This window comes from Ammospiza nelsoni, chromosome 3 (assembly GCF_027579445.1).
Source record: "Ammospiza nelsoni isolate bAmmNel1 chromosome 3, bAmmNel1.pri, whole genome shotgun sequence".
Lineage (NCBI taxonomy): Eukaryota > Metazoa > Chordata > Aves > Passeriformes > Passerellidae > Ammospiza > Ammospiza nelsoni.
In genome coordinates this window covers 14100687-14128329 of record NC_080635.1, presented here as the reverse complement: position 1 = coordinate 14128329, position 27643 = coordinate 14100687, and the positions used below count along the sequence as shown (strand labels likewise).

Genomic DNA, 27643 nt, shown 5'->3' with positions numbered 1-27643 from the left:
AGCCAGCTTCCAACACTTGCTTCCTAGGCTAAGGAGGTAAGCCTGACTAACATTTGCCCCTTACTTCCCACAAAAGGTTTATTCCTGGAAATCCCAGGGAACTTGGCTCTAGCCAATATATCAGACATTTAAATACAAGCCAAGTTCAGCAGCTTCTCAGATCTCTGCTTCAGCTCATGACCTTAACTAATAATTGTTCCTTCCCTGCAGTAGAAAGGCTGGTATCAGCTGTCTCCCTCTGACTGCTTTCACCATCTTTAAAACAGCAGCAGCAGCATTCCTCGCTGGCCAAGCCACCCACAAGAGCAGGAATTAGGGACTGTGCTGGCTGCCTCAGCACAGGTCAGTACTGGCAGGGCTTGATCCATGCCAGCCTCCTTACAGATACTGCAGGTTGAGATGATGGAAGCACACCAGAACTCTGCAGTGCCAGGCAATCATTATTCTGCATTAAACTAACTCCTGGAGTGTCTCAGGTAGATTATGGCTCAAAGGGCAGTTCTGGTGTTGATCACAAGAGCACCTGGGAAGTCACAAGATTAATTTAATTTACAAGCCCTTGTCACCCTGAGCAAAAGCAGCTGTGAAGTGGCCAAGCACCCACAAGAGTCTGGTTTCTTTGACCCAAACTCTTTACCTCATTCACTTCCCTGCTAAATGTAAAAGGCAGTCAGAGACTAACAGTATTTCACAATTATATAAATTCCTATTAAAACGGAAATTCAGAATTTCCTTCCCTTAGATCATGATTCCCTGCTGCAACTTTAAATTGTATTTGTATTTATCATCCTTATTTATCCTTGTATTTATCATCCTTCAAATCTCACCCTCCAGCAGAACAGAGATAGATTGTTTTATTCAGATTACACTGAACTTGTTAAAGGACCAAAGTCTTGAGGGAAGCCTGGATTTCTAATAATTTTTGTTTTCACTACTTGGTTGGGTTTTTTTGGAGGTGTGGGGGATATGGACACAGTGGTACAACCCTGCTAATTGAGAACAGCTCCATAAGAATACTTTTAATTAGTGCTCTTTTACTTCCAGCATTGGCAGCCAGTCTGCTGCAGCACTGAAGACACACAGAACAGTTTTAAGCTGTGACAAGGTCATGGCCTTGGCATTTGGCAATACACAAGCTACTCTGTAAAGCTACAGGTTTTAAGTTAAGGAGATAATGTTCTTGCACCATTCACATGAAGCCATAATTCAGTGGCCTTTGACCACAATGTTGCATTAGAGGATAAAAACCCCATGGTGAAGAGAAGTCATTCTCCTGCTTTTATTTCCAAGCAGAATAAAACTCTGCAGAAGTTTCTCAGCTGAAAAAACAGAGATAGTTTCTGGGCAGAAGACTCTTTCTGGCCTGACCCACACTCCAGCACTTCCTTAAAAACTGCTTATGAAATAACTTCCATTTTCCTATTTTAGGAAAAACATGTAGCACTGGAATTTCACCATTAAGGATTTCCATAAACAATCTTCCTTTCTCATTTTCTCAGGAATTTAAGAACTTGCAATACAGAGAACAGACTTTAAGAGAACCAGGCAGATTAGAAGCTCATACTATTTTATCTCTACATTGGCACAGCAGAAGCATCATGGAGTTGATGCAAACACAGTTTTTACAGACTGTACCTGTTTTATATCAGGTCAAATTCAGTGTTTTACAACAAACAGCTCCCAAGTCAGTTATATGAATAGTAACTTCCAGAACATTGTCAAGACTATCAGTTCAGAAGCAGTTTAACATAAATTCACCATATTCCTACCTGCAAGTGCTGAAGGTCATCTTCCTGAATATTCTGAGACAAGTTGTATACCTGCAAGAGACAATTACAGTGTCACATGAAACCACTGTCTTACAATCATAGTCTCTTTCACACATTGAGTATATTTGCTCCCTCTAGAAAAAGTGTAACTACCCAAAAGTCAGCAAGTAGAAAGAAAGGTGTCACAGATCACACCTCAAACAAAAGTCACCTCCTTATTCAAAAATGATTCACCAGAGCCAACTCCACAGGACAGAAGTAATGCTCTACCTACTCCTGTTCCTTTTAGGTTGTGGCATGTCTGAAGAAAGTCACTTGTCACCGCTCAAAAACCTGCTCACTTTTGGCACTTCTAAGGCACAAGCTTAGAAGTAGCTTTGAGTATAGCACAATTCTCAGGAGTTTGACACTTGAACAGAAGCAGCAATTTTAAGTTTGGCTGATCACAGCATGTCACCCTAAACTGTATCTACAGCCTTAAAAAAGATTCTGTAACACATCTGTAACGAAGCAGTTGCTACTTTGACATCTTGGGGGGAAGGGGATTTCCTAGTTCTGTCAGCAATTTAACTCAGCCTGGCCTTGCATAACCTTGATTCCACCGAGCAACTTGGGTAGTTTATGTACCACAATGAAATCAAGAAAAAGTATGGAATTTTAAATCAGAGCTGGAGGAAGATTTGCAGGTGAACTTTCCAAGTGTGGCTCAGGATATATTCTTTGCACATTCAGGATAGAGGATTCTGCCATTATTTGCCAGCAGGGATATTCTCACCTGGACAGAGCTCGTCATGGTGCTGAGGGCAAAAACTGTTGCACAGTCTTTGATAGTGGATTGGCTATCAAAGGCACCTTGGGTATCCATGAGTAGTACAGCAACCTGCAGAGTTTGAAAGCACAGCAGCAGTTAACCAGATCACGGGCCCTTCCACACTCCTGGCCACTGGGGTCAGTTCTGTTTCAAGTCTCTGCCCTGTGCCTGCTGATGAAACCTCAGTCACCTGCACAGGGGACAGCACACAGCCACAGCTGAGTGAGCAGCAGCAGAGGGCCCTGCCATCAGCCTCTGGCCCTGCCTGGCCACCTGGTCCCAGAGAAACAGCCCTCCCTGGCCCACTGGGGGTGCCATGCAGAACAACTGACAGCTCTCCTCCACTGCAAGAACACCAGCCTCAGCTGCAGATCTGGCACAGCTCATCAGAGCTAAGAGTAAGATGGCTACTTATAAATACATATATATCTAAAGATAAGTATTTTCAGCAGAAAACAAGATAATTGATACTGTCTGCTGGAACAACAAGGAAGGAAGTGATATTAATGAAAAAAGTTTCAGTCCAACTCCCATCTTTGGGATCTGCTACACTTCCCTTCTCCTTCCCACTAAGAAGCAAGAACAAGTGAGTGATTTGTTCCCAAAGCATAAGCAGATTCACACATAACTGGTTTTTAACTAGAGAAATGTTTGGTTAGCTGTGAAATTTGTTAAACACCACTAAGCCACTATTTTTAAAATCCATGTCCCACAGATTGGGCATCAGATGTTTCCTTCACAAATGCAAAGGGTATAAAACTTAAATAACCTAAAACCAATGGTTTAGAACACAAACAGCTCAAGATCACCACCACTATTGTGGAGTAAATATTTATTAATGACATTAACACCTCATTTCAGCATAAACACCTCCAAGTAAACTTTGCAGTCAAACTGACTTGAGAGTTAAAAAAGAATCAAGTTAGTGCTTTTTTTCTCACTATTAGACTTAGTCATTTTTTATAGACTGCTCACTAAAATTAAATGGAAAGACCAGCTTCCAGACCCTGAAGTACTTACAGCCATGCACTACACTTTACTAGAACACAGCTACAAGTTAGAACATATTCTCACCCTTCAAAGAACAGTGTGTGTTACAGAGCTTTCCCCCCCAGCATTTTTCTGTAGATATAGCCATTTATAGCCATTACAGATTTACAACATCCCCAGGATAACCCACCCAGCAGCCTGGACAGGGCAGATTTTGCCAAAACAAAGTACTCTCAGAATGAGACTACTGTTGAATTTTGGGTTGTAAGAACCAATCTCCATCCTTACACTGATAACAGTTTCCAGATATGTTACACAGCTGCTCAGTGCAAAGGAAAGCAACCAATGTCCCAACAGCCACCGTGAAATCCATGGCATTAAAAGTGTACACAGAGGCAAAAACCCTATTTAAGTTTTAGAATGACAAAAAATAATTTAGGCTGAAAGGGACCTCTAAGAATCATCTTGTTCCAAACCCTCTGCCAAAGGCAGGGATAACTTCCACCAGACCAGGTTGCTTGGAGCCCCACTGAACCTGACCAGGAACATCTCCCAGATGGGGCATCCACAGCCTCTCTGGTTTATTTAAAAAAAAAAACCCAAAAAACAACGAACAAAAAAAAACCAACCCACCATACTACCGAACCAGGAAGCCTACAACTCCTGCAAGGGAGACCTTGAGTAAATCAAGGTAAGTTAAGCACTCACCTTTGTTCCATTAGGTTTTTCAATTACAAACACTTCACTCCAAATCTGAATGCCAGTGGTTTCCCGTTCACATCCACCTCTCCATGTAAACCCGGTCAATGGCTCCGTGTTTCCACCTATCCAACAAGGAGAAGTCTACAAAACAAAAGGAAAAACTTATGTAAAACCAAGGAGGAGATTCCTATTTTTTTGTAACATGCTATGTTTCAGTAGACTTCCACACTGTTATTACATTTTCCTCAGAGCCAGCTGACAACAGTACACAAAATATTAAAACACAGTGCTACTCTGCTGTGTTTCAAGATCATCCACAAAGCAACCCCATGGTATTTGAGTGGCTGCACAACTTTTCAGTCACTGAAATGTAAACGCGCAGTTTTTGTGTCTCCAGCACACAGAGGTATTGAGAACAGCACAGTTTTGTCTACCAGTTCCACTCTCACAGCTGAGAAAACTCTGCTTAAACAGAACAGCAGATATTTTAACTCAGGAACAGCTACACCTCAGCAAGAGACAAAACATCTGATCTTAATTTAATCCTCTCCCTTCCCCCTCAGTAACAGCTGGCCCAAGCATTTGAGTCCCTGCACTAACAGAAGCCAGCACCAGACCCTTAATGCCATCTTGCAGAAGCCACAGAGAATAGACAACAACCAGCAGATTCACAATCTATACTTGCCAGCTACAGAGAAAAGGTCAGTTTAAGAGTTTGATAGATGCCAATCATCCCACCCATATTGGAGCTGAGAAGCTATCTGAGAGGTGAGCACAGCTGGCATCTAACATTCCTGGCTGATGGAATTGTAATGAGGTCTTCAAGGACAGGCACAGAGCAGCAGCTCACCCACAAGAATTCAGCCATTATATGAGCACATCTAACCCAGAAATGCAGCTCATGCACTGGCAAGTCAGGAGGATGAGCAGGCACCCCAAGGAAGTTTCACTTTGATAGGTTTTTCTGCAGCCCCCTCATCAGTTAAACTGTTGTCTGCCTGCCACTTCTTTCATGGAGGATTTCAGTGTATACAAAGCTTTCTTTCACAGGCTAGAACACAGCAAGCTGGCATAAGAGACATTTAATGAATTGCCTTGAACTACTCAGAGTAGATTCCCAGCCAGGAAAGAGTCCACTGAGAAGGTCAAAGTGGAGATTTCTCAATTCCCTTCTGGGCTCTACCTTGCTGACTCCACACTGGCAGTTTTCAGATAATGGCTCAAGACATTTCTTCACATTTCAGAACACAGCATGAGTACCCAGGGACTGTACAGAATAAAAATACTTGAAACAACTACGTGAAACTGCTTATTTCTAAAGGGGGATGGGAAAAGGGGGATTTTCCTCATGCCTAGCAGCATGCAGGCAATCCAGCAGTTCTGCACCAGCATTCTTCCAAATGCTAACAGTGCACCACTCAACTCTGCTACTTAGATCAGACAAAGGGGAGAGAAGCAGACAAAAATTCAGAAAATGAACACAGGTATGCAAGTAAAGAGTTCTACAGGTCTGTACAGTTGTTTGGGTTTGGCTGTTTGGGTTTTTTTCCCCTTTTGTTTATTTTGATAGGCACACACACACCTCTACCAGAGACACTAAGCAAAACCTCAACAGCTTTTCCCTGTAGTTTTTCTATCCCAGAAGATGCTTATGCTTCCACAGACCACTCTAGAAATGAGAAATGAAAGCTCCAAGCCTGCTTTGTGCTGCAGCACACTCCAGGATACAGTATGACAATCTGTATCATATCTCACATGTACCTGTCAATGGGCTGCAGCTTTTTACTTTTCAAAAAGAATCTGTTATTCAGCATGTTCCATTTTTCCTTTATACAAGAATACTTTAGCCCATTTTGGTCCAGACATTATTCTTATTTGTATTCCTCCTATTTGTAACAAATCAGATCAAAACTACACAGTTTGACAAGTCCCTCAATGAGCACTAGATATGAAGTCATTTGATTTCACAAGTGATTCATATCACAGGAGACTTTGGTGTTTGAACAGGCTCAGCTTCACCTGAAGCTGCTTCATCTCATGGATGATGTACTTAAGCCTGCCTCTGACTGACCTCTGCATCACTTTGAAACACTCCTGGCTTGTTACCTGCATCTTTCCTTAGCTAAAGCTCAGTATTTTAAGTATCCATCCATCAAGCTGGCTTGAAAGACATTCAGGAGATGGGAGGAGGGAAAAAAGGCTCCTACCTGAAATCAAGCTAGAAGTTGCTCTACAATTTTATCTCAGTCCCCTAAAGGGTAATATCTCTAACTTTACTCCACACTAAGGAAAAGCCCAATGCAGCTTTATTTGCTTAGTGCAATAATACACAGTTCACCCTAACTAAGAAGGTGATACTCCTGTAAAAAAATAAACTTTTCCATCCAAACTTACAGGTGTTGCTGCACCCAACTCTTACTAAAGCTCAGGACCATAGGCTCCTTGCAGCAGTTTGCTGAGTACACAAGTGCTGCTGTTCCATTTCAAAAGAGCAATCACAGCACTAAGGATCAGTGCTTGAAATGACACATGCACCTCCCTGAAGGCAGCGATCAACCTCTGCCCTGCCAAAATCATACCTGTGACTTCAGCTGGCACCACTGAGATTGTTACAATGGCAACTTTCCACACGACCTCTGGCACTCAGTTTAAGACAAGAAAATGAGATTCTGAAGGTTTTATTGGCAAGTTTTTCATTATGCAAGTTAATGTCCACATGAAATTTGCTTGACTGGCACCTGAACTGAATGCAGTCGCTTTAGTATTCTGTGCAATATTTAGTTCACAGAAAATAGAGACTTGCAATTGAGCCTGATTAAAGATGGAGGGCTCAGACTAAGTACTATAAAACTATACCAAGATCTCTCCTCCTGTACTAAATTTGGATAAGCAGAGGATATCATTTGACTTCATACAACTCAAGAGTGCTCCAAAGAAGAGGCGTTGCATTTATCCTCCATCACCCCCAGCTCCCATCAATCAGTTTGCAGCAGTTCTGATGCTTGTCAAACTCCCTCCCTAAGCCAATTTACGTCACTGAGCTGGCAGAAAAACAATTCAGCAAAGTGCAGTGTCTTCTGATGCATCAGTGAGTTGGATCAGCTCAACTAAAGGTCTGCAAGCAATACATCTTCAGAATGGAAATACCTGGCCACAAGCAGCACATGGAGAAAAAGACTTCTCTGCTCTTGGTAAGAAACAATTGTTACAGTAGATTGGCAAGCTTGCTTTCACCTTCAGTTTAAGAGAAACAAATGCTATTTTGAAGGACGTTTATAGAAAACTGAGAAAAGTGACTGCACAATAAAGGAAACAGAGAGGCCTGATACACAAGGCTAAAACAGCATTTCAATCTGTTTTGTTATATGAACATCTGTTTTATTTCACTATCTGAAAATTAGGAGTATTTGTTTAAAGCCCAGCCCTTCTGTTTTCAAAAGGAAACTCACACTACCTCTGCCCAGCCCAGCACCTTGCTCAGATCAGTGGATGTAGGAGTTTGTGTTTTTCTTTGTTTGCAGAGATTGGTGGGGGTTTTATTGTTTGGTTCATTTTGAACACCATCCATAATAAATGAAATATTTTGCCTCCCCAGGTTAAGAGTCTCAAGAAGTCAGGAGTACCAGCTTGCTACTCTGTATTCCTCCTACCCTGAGACCCTATCCTCAGGGTCCTTCTTCCACAGCTCTTCCAAAATGAGGGAGAGGAACTCAATAACAGGCACCACTGGGATTGAGAAGGAAGTCTTCATTTGCCAACTATCAGCAGCTTTTCTGCTGTACTCTCATGCTTCCTGTAAATGCAGGGTTCATCTTCATTTTCCCTCAAGCCAGCTAGCACAAATTACCTCCAAAGAACAGTGAACAAAAAAGGAATCAGTTCTGGGTTTCTAAGAGCTTCAAAAAGCAACAAAGCACTGACCTGTCAATATTCATAAAGCAGATTAAAAGAAACACCCCACAAACTGTGACAGGCAGATGTGTATGGTTCACAGAAAATCCCACTCCACCTTTTCCATGTAAGCCAAGGGCTCAAAACAAGACAACACTAGCCAAAAGCTACAAACTAAAAGAAGAAATTAAATTTTGGATCAGGCTTTAATCAATCAATAACTTAAAAGGATTTTAAGAGTTCCTGGACTGCATTCAGAAATGCAGTCCAAGCAGCAAAAAGGAAGCTTTCTCTTTTTTGTCATACATCATATTTAAGCAGATTTAGCTATCTGGTAAGACTTTTATTTTTGCAACAATGGGCAAGTGAGTACTATAATACGATTTCAGAAGATAAAGTCACAGCAAGGCTCCTCCAAGTCACCACCTGGAAAAGCCCTCCCCTAAAGCTCTATTAGAAGCCAATCACACTTCATCATTCAAGTTCTTGTGTCCACTTACACTGGGACACCAATAAAATCCCTTGATAACTGCAAGACAGGGTACATAGAAGAACTGTCACTTAAATACCCTTCTTCACAGTGTAGAAGCAGAGTAGCTGATTTCCCCTCCCCCAATATATCAGAAAATTTTGACCTGCTATATTTATGCTCAATTTAACAAACACAAAGAGAAATTACTAAAATACCAAAGCACTTTTCTCCTGCAGGAAAAATCCAAACTACTCACCCTGTTATACATGTATCTAAGCATGAAGTCCAGCAAAAAAGATTTTCCTTTGCGGAAAGCTCCTGCTACAGACACAACTACTATGTTAAGATCTTTAATATGTTCCTGAAGCAAGATTTTTTCCAAAGCTGATTCATCTAATTCAAAGTTATGGTCATCTTCATGAGCAAGGACAATCTGTATGGGGCGTGGCTTGTCCAGCTCCACCTCGTCATCTGAGTCGGGCAGGGCGTCCGAGTCCGGCAGGGCATCGTCCTCTTCCTCTTCATAAAGCTTACCTGCAAATGGACAGGTGAGAACACTTTAGTGAGGCACAGCTCAGGGCAAACAACACTTTTTCTTTTATTGTGAAGCCTTGAGCTGGGCTTACATCTCCAGCAGCAAGGGTGATGTTCTTGGGAATGCCAAGAGGTCAACAGAAGCTCCCTGTGCATTTTCATCAGCTTTGTGTCTAGCCTATATTTCAAATCTCTCTCTCAGACATGTATTAAGGAATCACAAAAAAACCCCAACCCTGATTTTCAGCTTCAAAACCCCTTTTAAAGGCATCTTAAGTCAAGGGCCTTTTATCTGGGGAAAAAAAAAAAGAATCATTTCAAAGAAGCTTGAAAGAGGACTAAAAAAGGGCATTTTTATATCACCACCTTCTTGTTGTAAGGGTGTCAGGAGAAATGAATGTTTTCTGTCAACAGGTTTGTTTGCCAACAGGCACAAGCTAGACCATGGATCTAGAATGGAAACTCAGGATAACAAACACCAGATGAATATGCTCCTCTCTAATTCCAACACTGTTTCAATTCTCAATACAGCACAGACTTTAGAACACCTATTCCCTATTTGCAAGACAAATTACTGAACATGTGCATTCCCTAACGCTTCTGGGAATAAGAAAACAAAAAAAGCCCATTGAAGTAGTTTCTGGCTTCATTTTCTTCCCACAGTGCACTATTAAGCAAGATTTAGCAACAGTAAGTATCAACTCTTTAAAAACAGTTAAGAGACTATTTCATACACAATTTAACAATTAATACCCTTTCAGGACAAAACAGTAGCTGAAAAACTGTAACTCAGAATAAAGTTACTAATGAATGTAAGGTAACACAGCCCTTCAGACACACATTATACCAGTGCAAATACCCTATATTCCTTACTTTTAGAATTCAGGAGTTAATTGGATCAGAGGCCTAAAAGAAAACCAAACTACCCTGTCCAAGGTGAAGTCTCCTCTCTTGTTCAGGCACCACAACACTGAAGTTTGTCCCACAGCAGAAATCAACTCTACCATTCTTGACAAGCATCTGGAAAGCTTCTTTGTGCTTACTGAATTACCTCCCACTCCCAGTTTAAATTTTGCCATGTTCTGTTGGAAGCCCATGTGCAAAAACCTGACCAAGGCACCTTCCTACCAGTTACTTATCTGGGATTATCACATATGATTTGCAGCACACTGTCCTTCTAGTCATGTTTCCATTTCCAAGCCAAGGCAGCAGCCACCCCCAATCCCTTGATGTGCTGCTCACAGAGAGGTTCCTGTGGCAGCAGCCCACAAGGAGTGTTCCCCTGCAGGATGCAGCCATGAGGCACCACAGAACACACAGGTTCATTCACTCATGGCAGGGAACCTGCCAATGCTCACAGCACCTGCCAAGTCACTCCTGTCAGACTTTGCATGTGAGATACCATTCTCAGCAAAAGACTTATGAGCAGGGCTCCAGTTTTGTGCATGTAATGAGACACTGCAGTTATCACCATAAATCTGAAAAACTGCTAACACAGTGACCCTGAAGTTTCTCCAGCAATTTTCTCCTTACCCAGCTCTGACAACACCTCATTTAGCTGCAAAATGACAGAGAATGTTTCCACTTCCAAACATCAAATCTTGCGCTGTCCCAAAGCCCAATGGTATTAAATATTGAAAAAATTTGGTTTGAATATACTAAGCTTGCATGGTGCTTGGTTTGAACAGGAAGTACACTTGAGTGCTTAAATCCTAAGCAGCTAGAACCAAACTGCAACATTATCCAAGTGGGTGTGCAAAACAGTCCCCAGCATCACCCTAGCTCAAAGTGATTAATACAGCAGGCCAAAAAATTGATTACACTAGCAGGCCTGACAACTGGAAGGAGTCACTTTTAAAAGAAAATCTGTCAACAGGCCACCAAACTATACAAACTACACTGACTGGTCAGCACTTCAGAGGGAAGTCTCTCTCTTTTGGCCTCAAGGTTTTGTATTACCAGATATTTAATAAGCCCTCTCCTCTTTATTGAAAGAGCTTCTATACAGGCTTTGCCTCATATAGGCAAAGGATAGGATCCTTTGGAAGCCAGAAAACTTGGGAGGATAGCCCAGGAATGGAGGGACAAAGATTTTGACAATCAGAAAGAAAGCTTCCAGCATCACAGCCTACCAACATAAAGGGAATATTCTACTGATAAAAGTATTGAAGTCAGATAGCTCCAAGAAGAGGTGCCTGTGCTTTAGCAAACACACTGACACAATGTTCCACAGTTTCTATTCAAGGTATGGCCCTGGTAGTGTAACTTGGTTACTTGGAAGAGCCTCCTATTCTTTTATTTATATACAAACTTTACTTAAATACACAGCTGCAGTAAGGGACTGGGTCTGTAAACTGCGCAGACTGAAAAATGGTTTGAAGCCACACCTGCAGCTTCTCTTCATTCACTTGGAGCCTGACATTAACCATCCTGTCCTACCTGGAAGTCATCAAAATTTGTCAGACCCCAAAGACCTCAAGCTGTAGCAGCATCCTTGTGCCAGGGCAGAGCACAGCCACACAAAACCTCTTCAGGCCAAGGAGATTTCAGAACAAACAAGTGGAATGGACCTTTAGCAATAGTTATTTATAAACAAGCAAATTCTCCCTATCACAAGGAGATAGTACTATCAAGAGCTTACACAAAATATGCCCATTAAAAGCTCCCATTTTGTTAACAGCATTCTGCACCACTGAAGCTCATTAGCTCAGAGGGAACAGGACAGAAGATTCATCCTAGACCCTACTCAACTCCTATTAGATTTCACTTACCAGCAGAAATTGGAAGTCAAACACAGGGCACCAAGTTGGGTTTGTTTGGTTGGTTTGGGTCAAGTTGGATTGTTGGCTTTTTTTTTCCTTTGACTAACCAGCTTAATATATCTAAAAGTTCCCAACCTACCTACAGAAAAGGCCATCATGGCCATCAGTCAAGCACTTTAGAGGGTGGAGACCTGCAGTGCTGACAGCTGTGAAAGCAACTTGCTCCATCCAGAAGAGCTGGTTTGATAACTTCGTGCTTGAGTGGCAGAGAACACCCCTCCTTTCAAGATTTTGAACTAGCTGGCAATTAACAGGACACACATTGCACAGGTCAAGCATGTTAACTACAGAACAAGTGCCACTGCTTGTCCCAGCAGCACAATCAGCATGTGCAACCCTGTCAGGTGTCCCAGGCAGATGTCACCCTTTTTTGATCCTTTATCCTGCCTTGTGGCTGCTCACCCTGTCACTCTGGCTAGCTGCTGTCTCAGGCAGCACTCAGGGAGCCTTTCTAGAAGGCTTCAGTATCATGGCCAGAGAGGTCACATTACACTTCCAAGAATTACTTTCAGTACAGCCTCTGGAAACAAAGGTCAGGACAAGAAACATCCCCCTTACAGTCTGGTTTTCTGCAAGAGCACTGTGGAAATTCTCAAAGTAGAATAATAATAAACATGCTGACAGCACTGTCCGGTCAGCTCAGGCCAGAAGTTTATGCAATTCAGAACTCAAAGCCTTGTCCCTTGGCTGTCCCCCCTCCTCACCTGCCCCAGCACAGTCACAGTGTACTACTCAACACTCAGAATTTAATCTGATTTGTTATAAATCCCACAGACTGCTCTAGGTTCTTGCAATAGTCCAGTCCCAGCAAATCAAGTATAAAAGAGATGATTACTAACTTTAGAAGAGGTGGCATTCACAGAATGGCCACTTCTACACTAACTTCTCCTACTACACTACTTCTACTTCCTAGCCTGCTGGGCAGTACTTTGGACTTGCAAAGTTCAAGGCAGCATCCCTTCACAGGTCTCCATAACAATACATTTCAGTACTGCTACAGAGGCAACCAAAACAACAGACTTCTGTTGTTCTGTTGGTTTGGGGGCTTTGCTTGTTTTTTATAGTACATTTTAACACCAGTAATGGAGTTACCAACCCAACCCATTCACACAGGGAGTGGTTGTTTCAGAGGGAAGTTCCATGTTCTGCACACACAACTGAGATCCTGCCACTGGATTAAAGACTGATCGACTCACCAAACTCACTCATGGGGTTGATCACTGTGCTGTTGGAAACTCCCATGTGCACAGAAGATCTGAACCTCAGGCTTTTAGTACATACATAAGAGTCCTCATCTGTCAAACCATATGGTGCTAGAACTTGTAGCATAGTGCTGCAGGCCCAGGAAGTCACAGCTATATTTTTCTTTTTTCAGGATGTTCACCTGACCTTTGAAGTTTCTGTAGCACTGAATAGCAGACTCCAGACTAAGGTCAGATCTGCTGCTCTGTCTGGAGCTGATGCAAAAAGATCATCAACTGGACTTGCCCTTGAACTCTGCCATCCATTCACACCTATTACTGTGGCTGTTCACCAATCAGTCCCTGTGTCATTGTGGCTTCTTCCAACCTGAACTGTTCCTTTAGAACCTGTGGGCTAATGCATGGCTCTGACTGACACGATCACTTCCCAACCCAGATCAAACAGGCTGGGAAACACAAGAGAAGCAACACTGTGCAGCAAGACACAGAAGTAGACAGATTTGAATGGGAGCAAATATAGCCAAGGGAAGATCCTACCACTCAGTTTCCCTATAAACTCCTCATTCCACTCAGTAACAACTACAGCAGGACTGCTATTTATTCTCACCAGCTAAGTACCCAGAACAAGCACCATTTGTTGAAATACTAAGCCAGATTTTGAGAACAGTAGCTTCTTGTATATGCAGACAATATTTCAACCGAACAAACCCCACTAAATAACCCATTTCTTAAAGCATGAGGTAAAATGAAAAGCCAATTCCTGCTTCCCCTAAGTACACAGCCAGCAGCTGACCTACTTGTGCTGCAGTGTAAGAACACCAGCATGAAACACTCAGACACCTGCACACTATGAAAATGAGAGACAGCCTGCTTTAAATGCAAGTTCTTCCCTTTAAGCACTTTGACAGAAAATAGTTACCTTTAAGTTTCAACCTAAATACAGCTTGAACTCCTTGAACACATTATCCACATCCTTTCATTAAAAAAAAAAGCACATACTAATTGCTAAACTCATTTGGTTTTAGATACAGTAAAGGTTTTTGATCAACAAGCACTGAATCACAATTAGTAACTGCTTCTGTGGACAGCGAGTCGAACTCAATTGCCCAAAAATTCAACAAAACATTAAAATATTTTAAATCCCATTTGCTTTTTAGTTTAAAGTCACTTTCATCAGTGCACCTGTCCCTCATCAGTACTTCCATTTGCTCTATCCACAACAAGGAGTTTAAAGAGTATAAAGCAGTAAATCTTCTGGCTGGTAGTCTTATATTGCCTGCACAGAAACCTGCACTTTGCTAGAAGTCAACTTCAAATCAAGACTTCCAGCACCCCTAGACCCCTCAGCTTTGAGCATCCCTGAACTCTTTTTCCTGGTGCTCTACAGCATCACCCATTTGCCTCCACACAACAGCAGCTCAAGTCTCCTGCTCACATTTCAATACAGATGCTTGACAGGCTCCCCCACCATCACCTGAACGGTGAAAAGCAAAATGAAGCGAGCTACACTAAGCTCAAGTCATCCTGCTTGAAATTTTGTTCAACCTCCACGTGCTGAGGGAGTTCATGGCTTGAATCAAAAGCTTAAAATAATTTATCATGAGGAAACTGCTGCACTGCATTGCAAAGTAAAGCATTCTCTCAGCGCTCCACGCAGGAAATTTTCCTTGGAGAGAAGGGAGACAAATTGCTTAAACATTTCTTGTTTTGATGTAGTGAACGAAGGAAAGTGTAGGCATGTGTGAAGTGAGTTCCAGAGCACAGAAAGAAAATATGTTAACCTTCAAACCTTATTTGGACACATCTTCTGAGAAAAAAAAAAAAGTCACTAGATTTAAGCCACAAAATTGTCCTCCCATTTTTGCAGCAGTGCTACTCCATGCAATAAACTCACATGAAACTAACACAGACCTTAATGCATCGCTGCTTTCCTTTTGCTGACTAGTAAACAGTGCCAAGTAGCTCGTTTTAAGGCCAGAAATAATTAAATGTTTCAAATATTTCAGCTATAAATAGGACTGATGAGCTAAGTTCCAAAGACTTGTTTGGACATCCAATAAGACCAATAGAGGAGTAGGGGCAGGGTACAGGGGGAAAGCCACATTTAACACTCTGTGTTCCTTCGGGGCAATGGGATGTTAAAGGGACAGATCTAGAACTGTTACATAATTGTGAGCTGAAGCGAGAAGCACCTGAAGCTACAATTCTGTCAGGAAAGAGGAAAAAGATGATATTCTGATGACCTAGATACCTCTGAAGCACCACAACTAATCAAACAGTAGGCTTGTCTACTCCTAAGTGCCTTAAATTGCTCCTCTGCTGAATGGTCGGCATGCACACAGGAGCAGACAGCTCCCCCCTGCACAAAGCACTGATAAGCTGGCATTTTGTATTCTCCCTTTACGGGGACAAAAGAGCAAGCAGGAAACTTCATGTAACAAAAGTGTGCAGCAAAAAAAGTCAACCCTCAAATTCTGCTCTTCTCAACCAATACAAGTAAGAAAATGTCAATAAGCAGAGGCTAAGCCAGAAGCAGTACAAACCCAGTAAGTTAAAAACTATATAAAATGACTGCTTTTTAGAAAGCACATTATGAACTTGGTAAGAAAGATGTTTCTCCACAGCTACAAGAAAAATCATGCAGGGTAAGGGCAGTGGCAAAACATGCCTCTCATCCTTCTTCCCTTCAGCCCAAAAATCACAGCTATTAATAGCACACTCACTGAAGGACCTAACAGGATCCCACAGTAAGATTCACCAGTGCTTTTCCAGCCCCCTCAAAGAAAGCTGTACTAAAACACTAAGGGCAGATTAAAGCATTAAAAGGCCTCTTGCTCACTTTTTCTCCCCTTTCTTACCCATCAGGCAGGCTCTTGAGGGTGGGAATGAGAGTACTCCAGATCTGACAGTGCCCTAGTTCACCATGAACTCTGGAAATGGCAAGTGACAGCTCCTCATGAACACTGAAAGCTAACTGGATCCTTGCAGGCCACACACATTTAAACCAGGCAGATTTCTGCTTGCATTTCAGAGTGATTTTATTCAAGGTTGTTGCTCACTCAAGGAGTTGGTATTTTCTAATTGGTTTAGGCCATAACTGTGTTCTATGTGCCTTGTATGTGCCCTCATGTCAGCAGCCAGTAATTTAAACAATGAGCAGCTAACCTAAATTGGTATTTTGAGCTAGAATAGGGAGAAAAGAATGGAAGTGAGAGACACCAACTGCAATGTTTGGTGTCTCCATTGCCAGTCAGAGGTGCTTTAGTTACCGAGGTGCATCTGCACCACAGCCAGACAGGAGCTCAGCAGAAAGCAGTGAGTGCTTCCTTAGGCTGTACAGAAGAGATGCCAGAGGGTCAGGTGTCCTACTCATTTCCAGCATAAACAACTTGTCACTCACAAACACCAGTGTAAGGAAACACAGCAAGCCAAAGAGGCTCAAACCTCTCATTTTTGCTTTTAGCAAGCTGAATGGCAGCAGCAGTGAGGCCAGCAGGATGAGGGTGGTGATCAACCTCCTGTACTCAGCACTGGTGAGGCCACACCTCAAGTACTGGGTTCAGCTTTGAGCCCCTCACTGCAAGAAAGACCCTGAGGCACTGGGGAAGGGTCAGAGCACAGCTCTTATCAGGAGCAGCTGAGGGAGCTGGGAGAGTTTGGCCTGGAGGAAAGGAGGCTCCAGGTGACCTCAGCACCCTTTAAAACTCCCTTAAAGGAGGCTGTAGTGAGGTGGGGGGTGGTCTCTTCTCCCACGTAACAAGTGACAAGATGAGAAGAAATGGCCTCAAATGGTGCCAAGGAAGGTTTAGGCTGGATATTGGGAAACAATTCTTCATGGGAAGGGTGGTCAGGCACTGGAACAGACTGGCCCAGAAAGTGGGGGAATCACCATACCTGGAAGTGTTCAAAAAACAAGCGGATGTGGCACCTGGGGACATGCTGTTAGTGGTGAACAGGCAGCACCAACAGTTATCCAACAGCTGGACTCTGATCTTAGAGATATTTTCCAACCTTAACAACTCAACCCAGCTAGCAACTAAAGGTGCTCTTTCAGCCCAACCTCAGTTCACACTCAGCTTCCCATCTCTGAGTTCCTGCAGCTAAAAGAGCTTTCCAGACAGTTTTTCTAAGCACTGAACCCCAGAATCCTACATTTCATTTCAAAGAACAAAGGGCCATACAGAGAGAGTGTAGGTTTCTTTTAAAAACTGTCTTCTCTAGATCACACAGTTTGCAAAACTGATACAGTAACTACCTGCAGATAACTCCATGAAATATTTCAGCTTCTTCTTCCTTCTTAACTGTTCTTAACTTGGTAGGGCCACTGACACCCATCAGATGAAAGGGAAGCATAACAGGGGAAACATGCGTCAACACGATTAACACCCAGATCAACAATGGGAATCAAAACAGGAAAAATGTTCCACACAAGGCACAGTTAAAGAGAATTGAAACAAACAAACAAAAAATTTTTAACATTTCTGCATGCCTTCACTTTATCTCCACTAGAGGAAGAGATTTTTCTCACACAGCTACAACAAAAATAGTTTTTATCAGTGTCCCTGCTACTAAGCATGCAGCGAAACAGGCCTGGGCTGCCATATGCCTTTCCTGCAATTAACCCCTAATAACTGATACAGGACCTAAGTCCATCCACTTCAAAGCCCCGCAGGTACTGCCACAACTGCTGAGTCTCTGCCAGGCATCATTGCTGCTGCTACACACAAATCCCTTGTTAAGGCAACAGCTCAAAGCACATTAATTCTGCCAACAGGACAGTGCCAGTAGCTGCCTCCTCCCCTCTCCCCGTTGCCTCTTCAAGCCTGTTTCAATAGCACAGCTGAGTCTGAACCACCCACTCACAGGGGCTCTCCCACTCTTTCCCATTTCCAGCACCATGCAGCACCACACTGCCTTTCCTGCTAATTCTGCCACTCATCCAACACTGCTCAGAGTCAAGTCAGCTACCCAAGCCAAACCAGCAGAAAAAGCAACCCAATACAAGCAGTTTCCTACAGACTGTATCAACTCAAACAGAAATTCAATGAGAACTAGCACTGAAGACAAACAGCAGAGGCACACAGTCTCCTCTGCAGGGCACAGTTCAGCTTCACTGCTGAACAGCCCAGGGCTGCTGCCCTCTGTGCTGGCACTGCTGTCCCAGGTCCAGCAGCAGCTTATCTTGGACACCAAGAGATGTGCTCTGCACCCCACAGCCTCTGGAACAGGCACACAGCACCGCTGAGGGGGAGGCACACACTGCTTCACCGGGCACCGGTGCCAAATGAAAAGTTCAGCTCTGTAACTACAACCCAGTTCAGCTGGAAAATTTCTCCAGACTCCCAAAACTCACAAGTACAGTTAAGAAGCATATTCATGTAGGAACTGACTTGGTGATATGTGATAACACTGCAAAGATGGGTAGACAACTGGGCTGTAACTGGATCTGACTGTGTGTTGCCAAAGATTTGTCTCTATCTGAATAAAGTCCAGATTTAAGGTGGGGTAGCCAACACATTTGTTAACCTTCACTTAAGAACAAGGTTTCCTTCCCTTACAAATGGAGGATGCCACGGGTTTCAGTTTGTCAGTGTTACAGGCCAGGACGTGTGGCTGGTAGGAAGAGCTCGAGCTTGGCACAGTCCTTCTTGCACGGGAGGAATATTCCCTTGAACACGCCTAGGGAATGCACTGCACCTTCTGAGAGCTGGGCCTGCTACAGAGGAGATTAGAAAAATGTTAATTTCAGTATCACTCGTGAAGTTGTCCCAAGGACATTCTAACACAGACTCCAGCAGCTCAGCTCCCTGCAAGCACCCTTCTATGCTCACAGGGCTCAAGGCTCACCCACTTACCTAACAATTTTTAACATATTCACAACTCTTGTCACCACAGAAACATCAGCCACTGCTACAAAACAAGTCTCAACAACTGAAGCATTTTTGATTTTTAAACACATTTTCCTGAGACAGGAAATGCCATTGTCATGTGTACATTGATGGCTGCTGGCCAGGTAAGCCTAGAGGTATAGAAGTGAAAGAAGTCAGCAGCCTCAGGTGTAAGGCAGGCCACACTTCTCATCCCAACAAGAATAAACACAGAGGGGGCTGCTCACTACTCCTCTTCACATCAAGCTCTCAAACTTGTCTAAATACATCTGCACAGTCAAACTGCTTTTCTGCAAGACTACCCTATGTTGAGGCCACAATGGTTTAATATACATCTTTCACTTAGGTGAAGAAGAAAGAGGCAAACACAACTCTACAAAGTGTGTACATTTTAGCACAACCTGTCAACCAACAGTGAAGTCTCTGTAGATCACACTTAATGTCCTCATTTGGTGGATCCATGAAATCTTTCCTTACAGTACACAGAGTAGGCTCTGGGGAGGAAAGGGCAGGATTATAAAATGAACTGGAACAGAGAAAGTCGGCAGTGTGCTCCTCTTCAAAGCTCACTAAAGCTTAATCTAGTCCCAATGCACCACAGAAATAAATCAACAAAAGATTAGACTAAAGAACAACTCAGTTTGATATTTGATTAATGACACAGTGATATCTGCAACTCAAAGTACTTAGAGCAAGACTCTAAGAATAATATTCAGTATTTTCACAAGCCAACTTCCAACCTCTTCAAAAGAACCAAATTGTATTCCGAGGGTCTTCTCAAACAAGCAAGATTTCTCATAGCATCTGAAGTTTCTACAAGCATTTAACCACATTTGCTATCCAAATGTTCACAGTATGTTCATTCTTCTATTGAAAAAAATTAAGTTTAAAAGCAGAAGTCACATTTCTGAATGTTTGTACCAGCAGTATTTTATCTTGAAAGGGTTTTTTTGCCTTTTAAATCTCAACACATAACTTGTAGGTCTTCAGCAGCTATTTCCATAGTACTATTAGCTTTAGAAAATACTCCAGTTCTATGTCCTAACCCTCAAAATCATTACTTACTGCACTTTTCCAAACAATTTATTAGCAACAAGCCTGACATAGCAGCTGTTGGAAAGATTTCCTTTTAAGAATTTTGAACTGCTCTCCCTCCCTATCCTAAAGACAAGCTTAAGACTTTGCTCCCTGAAAGATAAGTGTTAACTTATCTTAACTTTGAGGGCAGCTTCGAGGCAATGTTTAAAATCTTAAACACAGTTCCTCAGTTCAGGATTACAGAGTATTTAAGCAACTTAATTCTCTTAAAAGCAAGATGACTTCTTGCTTTAAGAAAGTGATTTGATTGCATCAAGAGCCTTAACCTCATTTTCTACAGCAGTTATTTTCACTACTATTTTATGTCTAAGCAATACATTAAAGGAGGCCAAGCTTCTGTCTCCATGCCCAGGAGTTCACATACTTCAAGTGACTGTTCCTCCCCTGAAATCAGGGCTGTGATGATTCCCATATTAGGCAAAGGATTGACAGCTTGAACCTTTTATTGCCCAGAAGTTACAGCTCCCCAAGCAGATCACACCACACGGAGCAAGGCGAATTACCACCTATAAGAAAAAGCCAGAAGACCCTGTCTTTCATGCAGAAGAGGTTGAGGAGGGGAAAAGACAGCAAGTTTGCAGGCAGTATTATCACAGGATTGGGTTTAAAGAAGCAGCTAAAATAACAGCACTTAGTCTTCCACTCAGCAGTACCACCCTGCTGGAGGAGATAAGAGGTGAGAACAACTTTTCCAAGTATGCACAACACAGGGAAAGCAGTCCTAACACCTCAGTACAAGCAGCTGACACATGTTCTCCAACAAGTTTCTGTAATTTTCAATCCAAGTGAAAAAAAAAAAAAAAAAGGCACCTTGTTATACTGGAGGCATTATCCAATACATTGCTCAAAAAGACATTCCAAATATTTTACTGAGACCAATAAGAATTTGTAAATTCAACATGCTTATCTCTGAGGTAAGGGTGGGAAAATAAATGCATCATAATTTGACATGAACTACAGACTGGAACCTGATTCTGATGTCACTGGAACAACAACTGTGTAAGAGCAAATTAGGTTCTACTATCAAATATCAATTCAGTGGGAATTGCATTCTACATTCCATGTCTGCAATCTGTACAACATCTCAGCAGTTCAAATCTTCCACATTTTGGTTTCTACTCCTTTAAAAGAAACCTGCTATGACCTGCAGTAGCAAATCCCACCTTGCCATGCAAAAATCACCAATATCTAGGGCTGGAAATGCAATCATCATTTGCTCATCATCTGCACTGAAAATAAAGCTGAAAATACATTTAGGAAAAAAAACCATAACAACAAACTACATGGGACATCTCTCATCCTAGTAAAGCATATCAGAATTTCCCCCATACAAAGGGTAAAGAGAGGCCAAGTAACCAAGCTGTGAACAAAAAACCCTTCCCAAAAGACACTTTACACAAAAGTCTTTTACATAGACTTTTGCCAGTCCTCTCACCTATTCCTACATGAGAAACAAGAGCAGGGCCACTCTTAAAATAAGCTGTATTTTCATAAATCATTTCTGCAAAGGCCCAAATGGACTTCTCTTTCACCTTATACTTGACTTCCTATTAGTCCTGCTCATAAGTGGGCATCAAACAGGAATTCCAACATCCATCTTACCTGCATTTACTCATCTAAGTTCCTCTGGATTGCCTTGGATGCTCAGTAGTGGCATCTTTGGTGGCAAACATTCTACTGTAAGTTTTTCCAACCTTAAAGAGAAGCCAGCTACAAACCATAATTAAATTAGCACAGCTTTTCTCTTTTTTCCCTCCCTAGTTAATTGAAGGAGATACTTGTACAGCTTCAAAGATCTACTACTCTCACACTGAGATATAAAGCAGTCTTGTTACTTCAAGGAGTAACATTGCCATGGAGCAGCCAAAATTCTCAGTGACAGACTCCAGACAAACTGAACAGATAACTTTAGGAGGATGCTCACATGCTTACACATCCTGTAGAGATAATTATGGTGCTAGAATAGGGATGTGGGCTCCCTCCCAAACACAAAAGGGGACAGGGAGCTCCTGGCTTTGCTGCAGAGCAGGAACTCCAGTTAAACACCAGCCTGGGGAGTTGAAGGAAGAAACTTCAACAGTCCTTCCAAGTTTGATATTCAAATGTTTCAAAAAGCTTGGCAAGCAAACAAAGTCTTATTTTCCTGGCAATGAACACTATACAGAACATATTATTTCAGAAATGAACACAAGCTAAAGGTCAGGCAAGTTAGTTATCAATGCTCTCAAAACACAAGTTCCTATTATGTATTAATTTGCTCCTAGAAATGCCTTGATTATAATTCTTATCCTCAAAGACATCACTTATTTCTTATCAGTCATTTCTTAGCAGTTGACTGAAACAGCAGACATCAATGTGAGCCATGTTTCCACATGTATCTAAAACTCTGGCTCTGGTCTTTCAGACACCAATCCCAAGCCCAGAAATGCATTCACATTCACGTAAATGAACTCCCTACGCAGCACCATGACCTTAAAATCAGCTCCAGGATGAGATAACCATTCTTTGTATCACATCAAGAACAACCCTCCAAAATCAAGGAAAGCTACTTCTATCTTTCCTCCAGGACATCTCAGGAAGATCAAGTTGCTGAAAATGTTTTAAAAAAAGAAACCCAGTCATAGTTCAGCAAGGGTAAAGTCTAAGGAACCACCATACATAAGTATTTCTGACTTTTTTCAGTTGTTGACCAATGGCAAATACTACAGAAACTTAGAAAATATTTTTTATGCCTTGTTCATCTTAGATAGTCGAGATTAAAGAAAAAACCTAAAAACTGACAACTAGTATAGTAAGTTTAAGAAGTAAATGCAGCCTCCAGCAAAAAGTTGAAAAAATGCACTCAGGCAGCTCACAGACCATACTGTAGGCACAGCACGCAGCAACAGTAGAAAAAGAAATTAAGTAAATTAAAAGACAAGGCAACAACTCAGCCTGATTTTAAAGTTTAAAACTTCCAATTCAAAGACTGCCATGAATATAAAAATCATCCCAGGGATGGGGTCTGTTCATAATCACAATAAAAGAACAAAAGCCAATTCAAACCTAACTTATGTAAGGTAACATTTGAGTGAAATTTCCTAGTTTTCCTCATGAATGTCCTTGAAACTCCCATGGACTGTGATAAGATGTACAGCAGTCTGCTAACAACAGGCACAAAGTTAAAAGTACTGTTATTGCAGCACTGAAGTGAAGCCTGTGACCATGCTGGTGCTGCAGACCACATCACTGTGGCTCACCACCAAACCAAGAGGGACACAGAACTCACACCTGCATTCCCACCTGCCCGTTTCATCTGGCTTGGAACTTGGGAAGTCAAAGCTGGGGACAATGTGATGCAGCCACCAGGAGGGAAGGGGACAATGTGATGCAGCCACCAGGAGGGAAGGGGACAATGTGATGCAGCCACCAGGAGGGAAGTGCTCCTCTATTACACTGGAGGAAAATCCCTTCTTCTGTCCAGGCTAGCCAGCATGAGGTACCTTCCATTATTAGGGCAGGAAGAGAAAACAACTCCTCATCTATCTATCACAGCACCTCACTCCAGTCAGTGCTACTTCATTAGCACAGCCAGCAAGCAAATATTAATCACTGATATTCAAGCAAACCACAGGAACTGCAGTTGACACAAGGTACCTAAGAAGTATTAGGACTCTTGTAAGACGTGGCTCAAGCATTCCTGTGCACCCAACACAAACAAGAGCTGCCCAGCCTCCCAAACCAGGACAGACTGTCATGTTTAAAAACAATGCTTTCACAACAATTCAAGTAAAACTCTTCTGTGCTGGAACTATTTCTCTGCTAGGTTTCAACTTGCAGGCAAGTGAACGTGAAAAGGAAAGAATACAGCCCTCCTCAACTCCACTCCCTGCTTTCAAAATAATTCCAGCTGAAAAAAACCAAAAACTAGTGCTATTATTGAGGAGGTGCTGTAACAGGATTATTAATTTTAGGGTAAGCTAGGACGTAACAGCTGTTAAGCAACACTCAGTAATGGTACAGGAGAAGTTAAAGGCCTCTCCTGTTTCACTGCTGCTCTTGTAACTATTCCAACCTATCCCTCTGCTTTATTTCATGTGCAGAAATCCCTTCTGCAGGCAGGCACAGGCCATCCACACAGACCCTATCACCTAAGCTCTTCCATGACTAAAGTTCAGATGTGACATGTGCATGTTTCCACTGCTAATGATGACATAGCTAATTAAAGGCCATTTATTACAGGTGTGCTGGCACTTTTATGACCTTGAGAAAACTATGCAATAATCTAATGCTTTGAGATAATTAAATGACAGTGGCAAAAACACAGAAAAACTGAAATCAAAGAAAGCTGAGCAGTGCTGGGAGGGAGAGAGACCAGCCCTTGAGCAGTAAAGCAGTATCATATCCTCAACTTCAATCTCTTGGGCTCTTTTAAATTATTCAAATTGCAATGCTGCCAAACACAATCAAACTTTTCCTGATGCTCAGAAGCACTGCCTTTTCCTCCCTGTAAATCAAGCCAGGTGAGTTGTCATTCTGTATCTCCCAGTTTATAGTGCAGCTAGATTTCCCTATCTCTAGCTGGCTTGCAAATCAAGCAATTGAAACCAATCGTGGCACACGGCATCTGCTAGGTTTTGTTTAACTGTGCCCAGTCCAATCTTTCAGCTTCCAAATTAAGTGAGAGTTACACAACAAAGATGTTAAAATAGTTCAGTGTTCCAGTGCAGCGCTGAAAACCTCACATGATCCAAACTCAGCGTTCGAGGCAGTACAAGCCTCACAAATCCCAGGTGCCCCCTCGCCAAGCGTACGGCAGGGAGGCTGCTACGAGCGCTGAGATTTTAAGCCGTTCCCGAGCAATAACCATACTTTAAGAAGCACAGTGCGCAGGCTCCAGCACACCGAGGCTGAGCACCCAGCCAAAGCCGTGTCCCATCCCCACCGGGGGATACATTACAGCGGGAGCAGCGCCGACAGCGGAGCGCACCAGCTCCATGTGGGGGCCGGGCCGCCAGGGATCGGTCACCTCCTTCCCCGAGCTGCTCCCGCCGCCAGCGGACGCGGCCCCGGGAAAGTCGGCGCCCCCGGGGCTGCCTGGCTCCGCTCCCGGCGCTGTGCAACGCCAGCGCCCCGCGGCCCCGGGGCACAGCCCCCGCTGCTCCCGGGGCTGAGGCACCCCCGGTACGGCCCGGCCGCTCCGCCGCGGGGAATAAGGTCACCGACAGTGGCCCCCGGGCCGCCCCGCTCCGGCACGGGCCGCCGACCGCAGCGGGGCAGAGGCCCCGGCAGCGGAGCGGGGAAAGCGCGGTGACCCCGGCGAGGAGCGACCGCGGGCCGGGCGCGGGGGCCGCTGCCGCGATTTCCCCGCCGCCCCTCGGGGGCGGGCGGCCGCCCACGCCATTTTGAGGAGGGGGGAGACACGGGGGCCTTTCGCGCGGAGCCGCCAGGCCGCCCAGCCCCGCGCATCCGGACCGAGCCCGCGAGCGCAGCCCCGCCGCCGCCCCCGGCGCCGTCGCCGGGCCTCGTTACCTGCCGGGGCGGGCCGGTGGCGGGCCGGGCCCGCGCGCCGCGCCGCGTCCCTCGCCGCCATCTTGTCCGGGTTTAAAATTAACTCCCCGTGACGTCAGAGCTCCGCCGCGAGACCTTTATCGCCCGCCGGCGGCGCGCGGGGCGGGTCCTCGCGCGGGGAGGGGCGGGGCCGGAGCGGAGCCCCCGGGGGCTGCAGCGGGAGGGGGGAAGCGCTGAGGGGCTGGGCGGCGGGAAGGCAGCGGACCGAGAGAGCGAGACAGACAAACAGACACACAAACAAACAGACACATACACACAGAGACACGGCATGCACACAGGCCGAGCTGCCCGGCCCGGCCCCGGGCTGAGTGCCTCCCTCACGGCACCCGCGTGCGCTGAGCTGGAGCAGCGGGGCGCAGGGCGAGGAGGCCCCCAGGCCGTACAAACACCTCCTCAGGCAGCGCGTCCTTCAGGGCTCCCTCCCTCGGCCACAGCTCGCTCCTGTAGAGATCACAGCCGGAGTGTCACCCGTGTGTGGTGTCCCCCTGCGCCCTCACCCTGCTGGGCCCTGGGGACAGCCCGGAGAGCGACAGGACCGCTCTGCATTTCCAGCCCTAAATCCAGCTCCTCACTGTAGCACTGCTGCTGCACTGGGGCTGGAAACACGCAGGACAGCTCTAAATCAGAACAAGCCACACAAGTTCCCAAGGAACCAAACATTCCTGCTGTGTCTAGGGTTTGCAAGTCTTGCTCCTCTCCATCCGAACTGACCTTGCTTCATCCTTTTCAAAAGGCCAGCTGTGAAAGTGAGCTGCCCTTACTGCATGAAGTTTTTAAGTCTGTGAGGTTTCTTGTTGCTAAAGGTTGTGTAAACCTTCTCAGGCAAATTGGTATGACCTTGTCACTTGTTAGAAGAACACAATGTCCAATAAATCATGTGAAGTGAGCAACAGGCTTGCAAAACCACACTTCACCCTGGCAATGCTCTCTGTAGAAACCATTTTTCTCAGTTTTTAGCTATGCTAACTTACTTAGTCCTGGAGAGGCAGCTTGTGAATGACAGCAATCCTAAAAGCAAACAGAGTTTGGTTCTGCCAAAACGGAGGTGGAGGGAAAGCTCAGAAGAGATTTTCAAAGTAAAAACCACCTATCACAGAAGCACTACAACTGCTTCCCAAACTTTGCTTTCCTTTACTATCAAAGTAGCACATAAGGGGTTTCCTTACTCAGGGGTTCATGACACCTCCTGCTGTGCTTACGCTGGCAGCCCTTGTGTCAGAAAGTTTAATATCTACAACACAAGAAAAAGAAAGTAAAATGTCCAAAAGATGCTGCAATCATAGCAAGTGAGAACTGCAGAAGGATACAATGATCAAACTATTATCACATATTCAATTCTAGTTATGACACTTGGATTAATAAAATATGCAGTTCTGTAAAATAACTTTATTATTGTAGATTTACGTCAGCATAAATGGAAGCAGGATTCAACCTTTTTGTTAAAAAAACCCCAAAATATTGCCACGGGCCTTTTGCAGTTTAACATCCTCTATTTATTTACTGAAAATGAGTGTATCATTGCTTGTCCTTCAAATCTCATACAAGGGAAGGAAAAACCTTCTTTCCATTGGAAGGAAGGCAGAGCACACTGTACACAGAGGAATTGCAGAGATATTCAGGCAATCGGGCAAAGGGAAACAACTTGAAGTAAAACACATTGACACTGTTAGCTGCCAAATTTAAGCTTCAGCAGCTCAATATGCAGACTAAAAAAACAGGGGAGAAAACACCACAATACTAAAGAAGTTTCCTAATTCTGCTGTTAGTAAACAGCCTTGTTCCTGGTCAAGTCTGGAACAGTTTACGCAGAGAAGAGTTTGAAATAGTGTGTGTTCAGACAGATAGATTTCTGCTTCATGCAACAGGATTTGCTGCTGCTGTAACGTGAGAGCAGAAGTCAAGAACTTGGAGGTC

At 43.8% G+C, this 27643-nt stretch overlaps 1 protein-coding gene across 3 annotated transcripts in view; it reads right to left on the bottom strand.

The window, feature by feature from the left end:
* Window positions 1-27643, bottom strand: part of ATL2 (atlastin GTPase 2) — a 38603-nt gene that overhangs the window by 9638 nt on the left and 1322 nt on the right. For all 3 annotated transcript variants that reach the window (XM_059467490.1, XM_059467492.1, XM_059467491.1), the window contains exons 2-5: window positions 8892-9169; window positions 4279-4413; window positions 2545-2649; window positions 1770-1820 (exon numbers count right to left, since the gene is read on the bottom strand). In XM_059467490.1, coding sequence (XP_059323473.1) covers window positions 1770-1820; window positions 2545-2649; window positions 4279-4413; window positions 8892-9169 — 569 coding nt within the window. The remainder of the gene's footprint in view (window positions 1-1769; window positions 1821-2544; window positions 2650-4278; window positions 4414-8891; window positions 9170-27643) is intronic.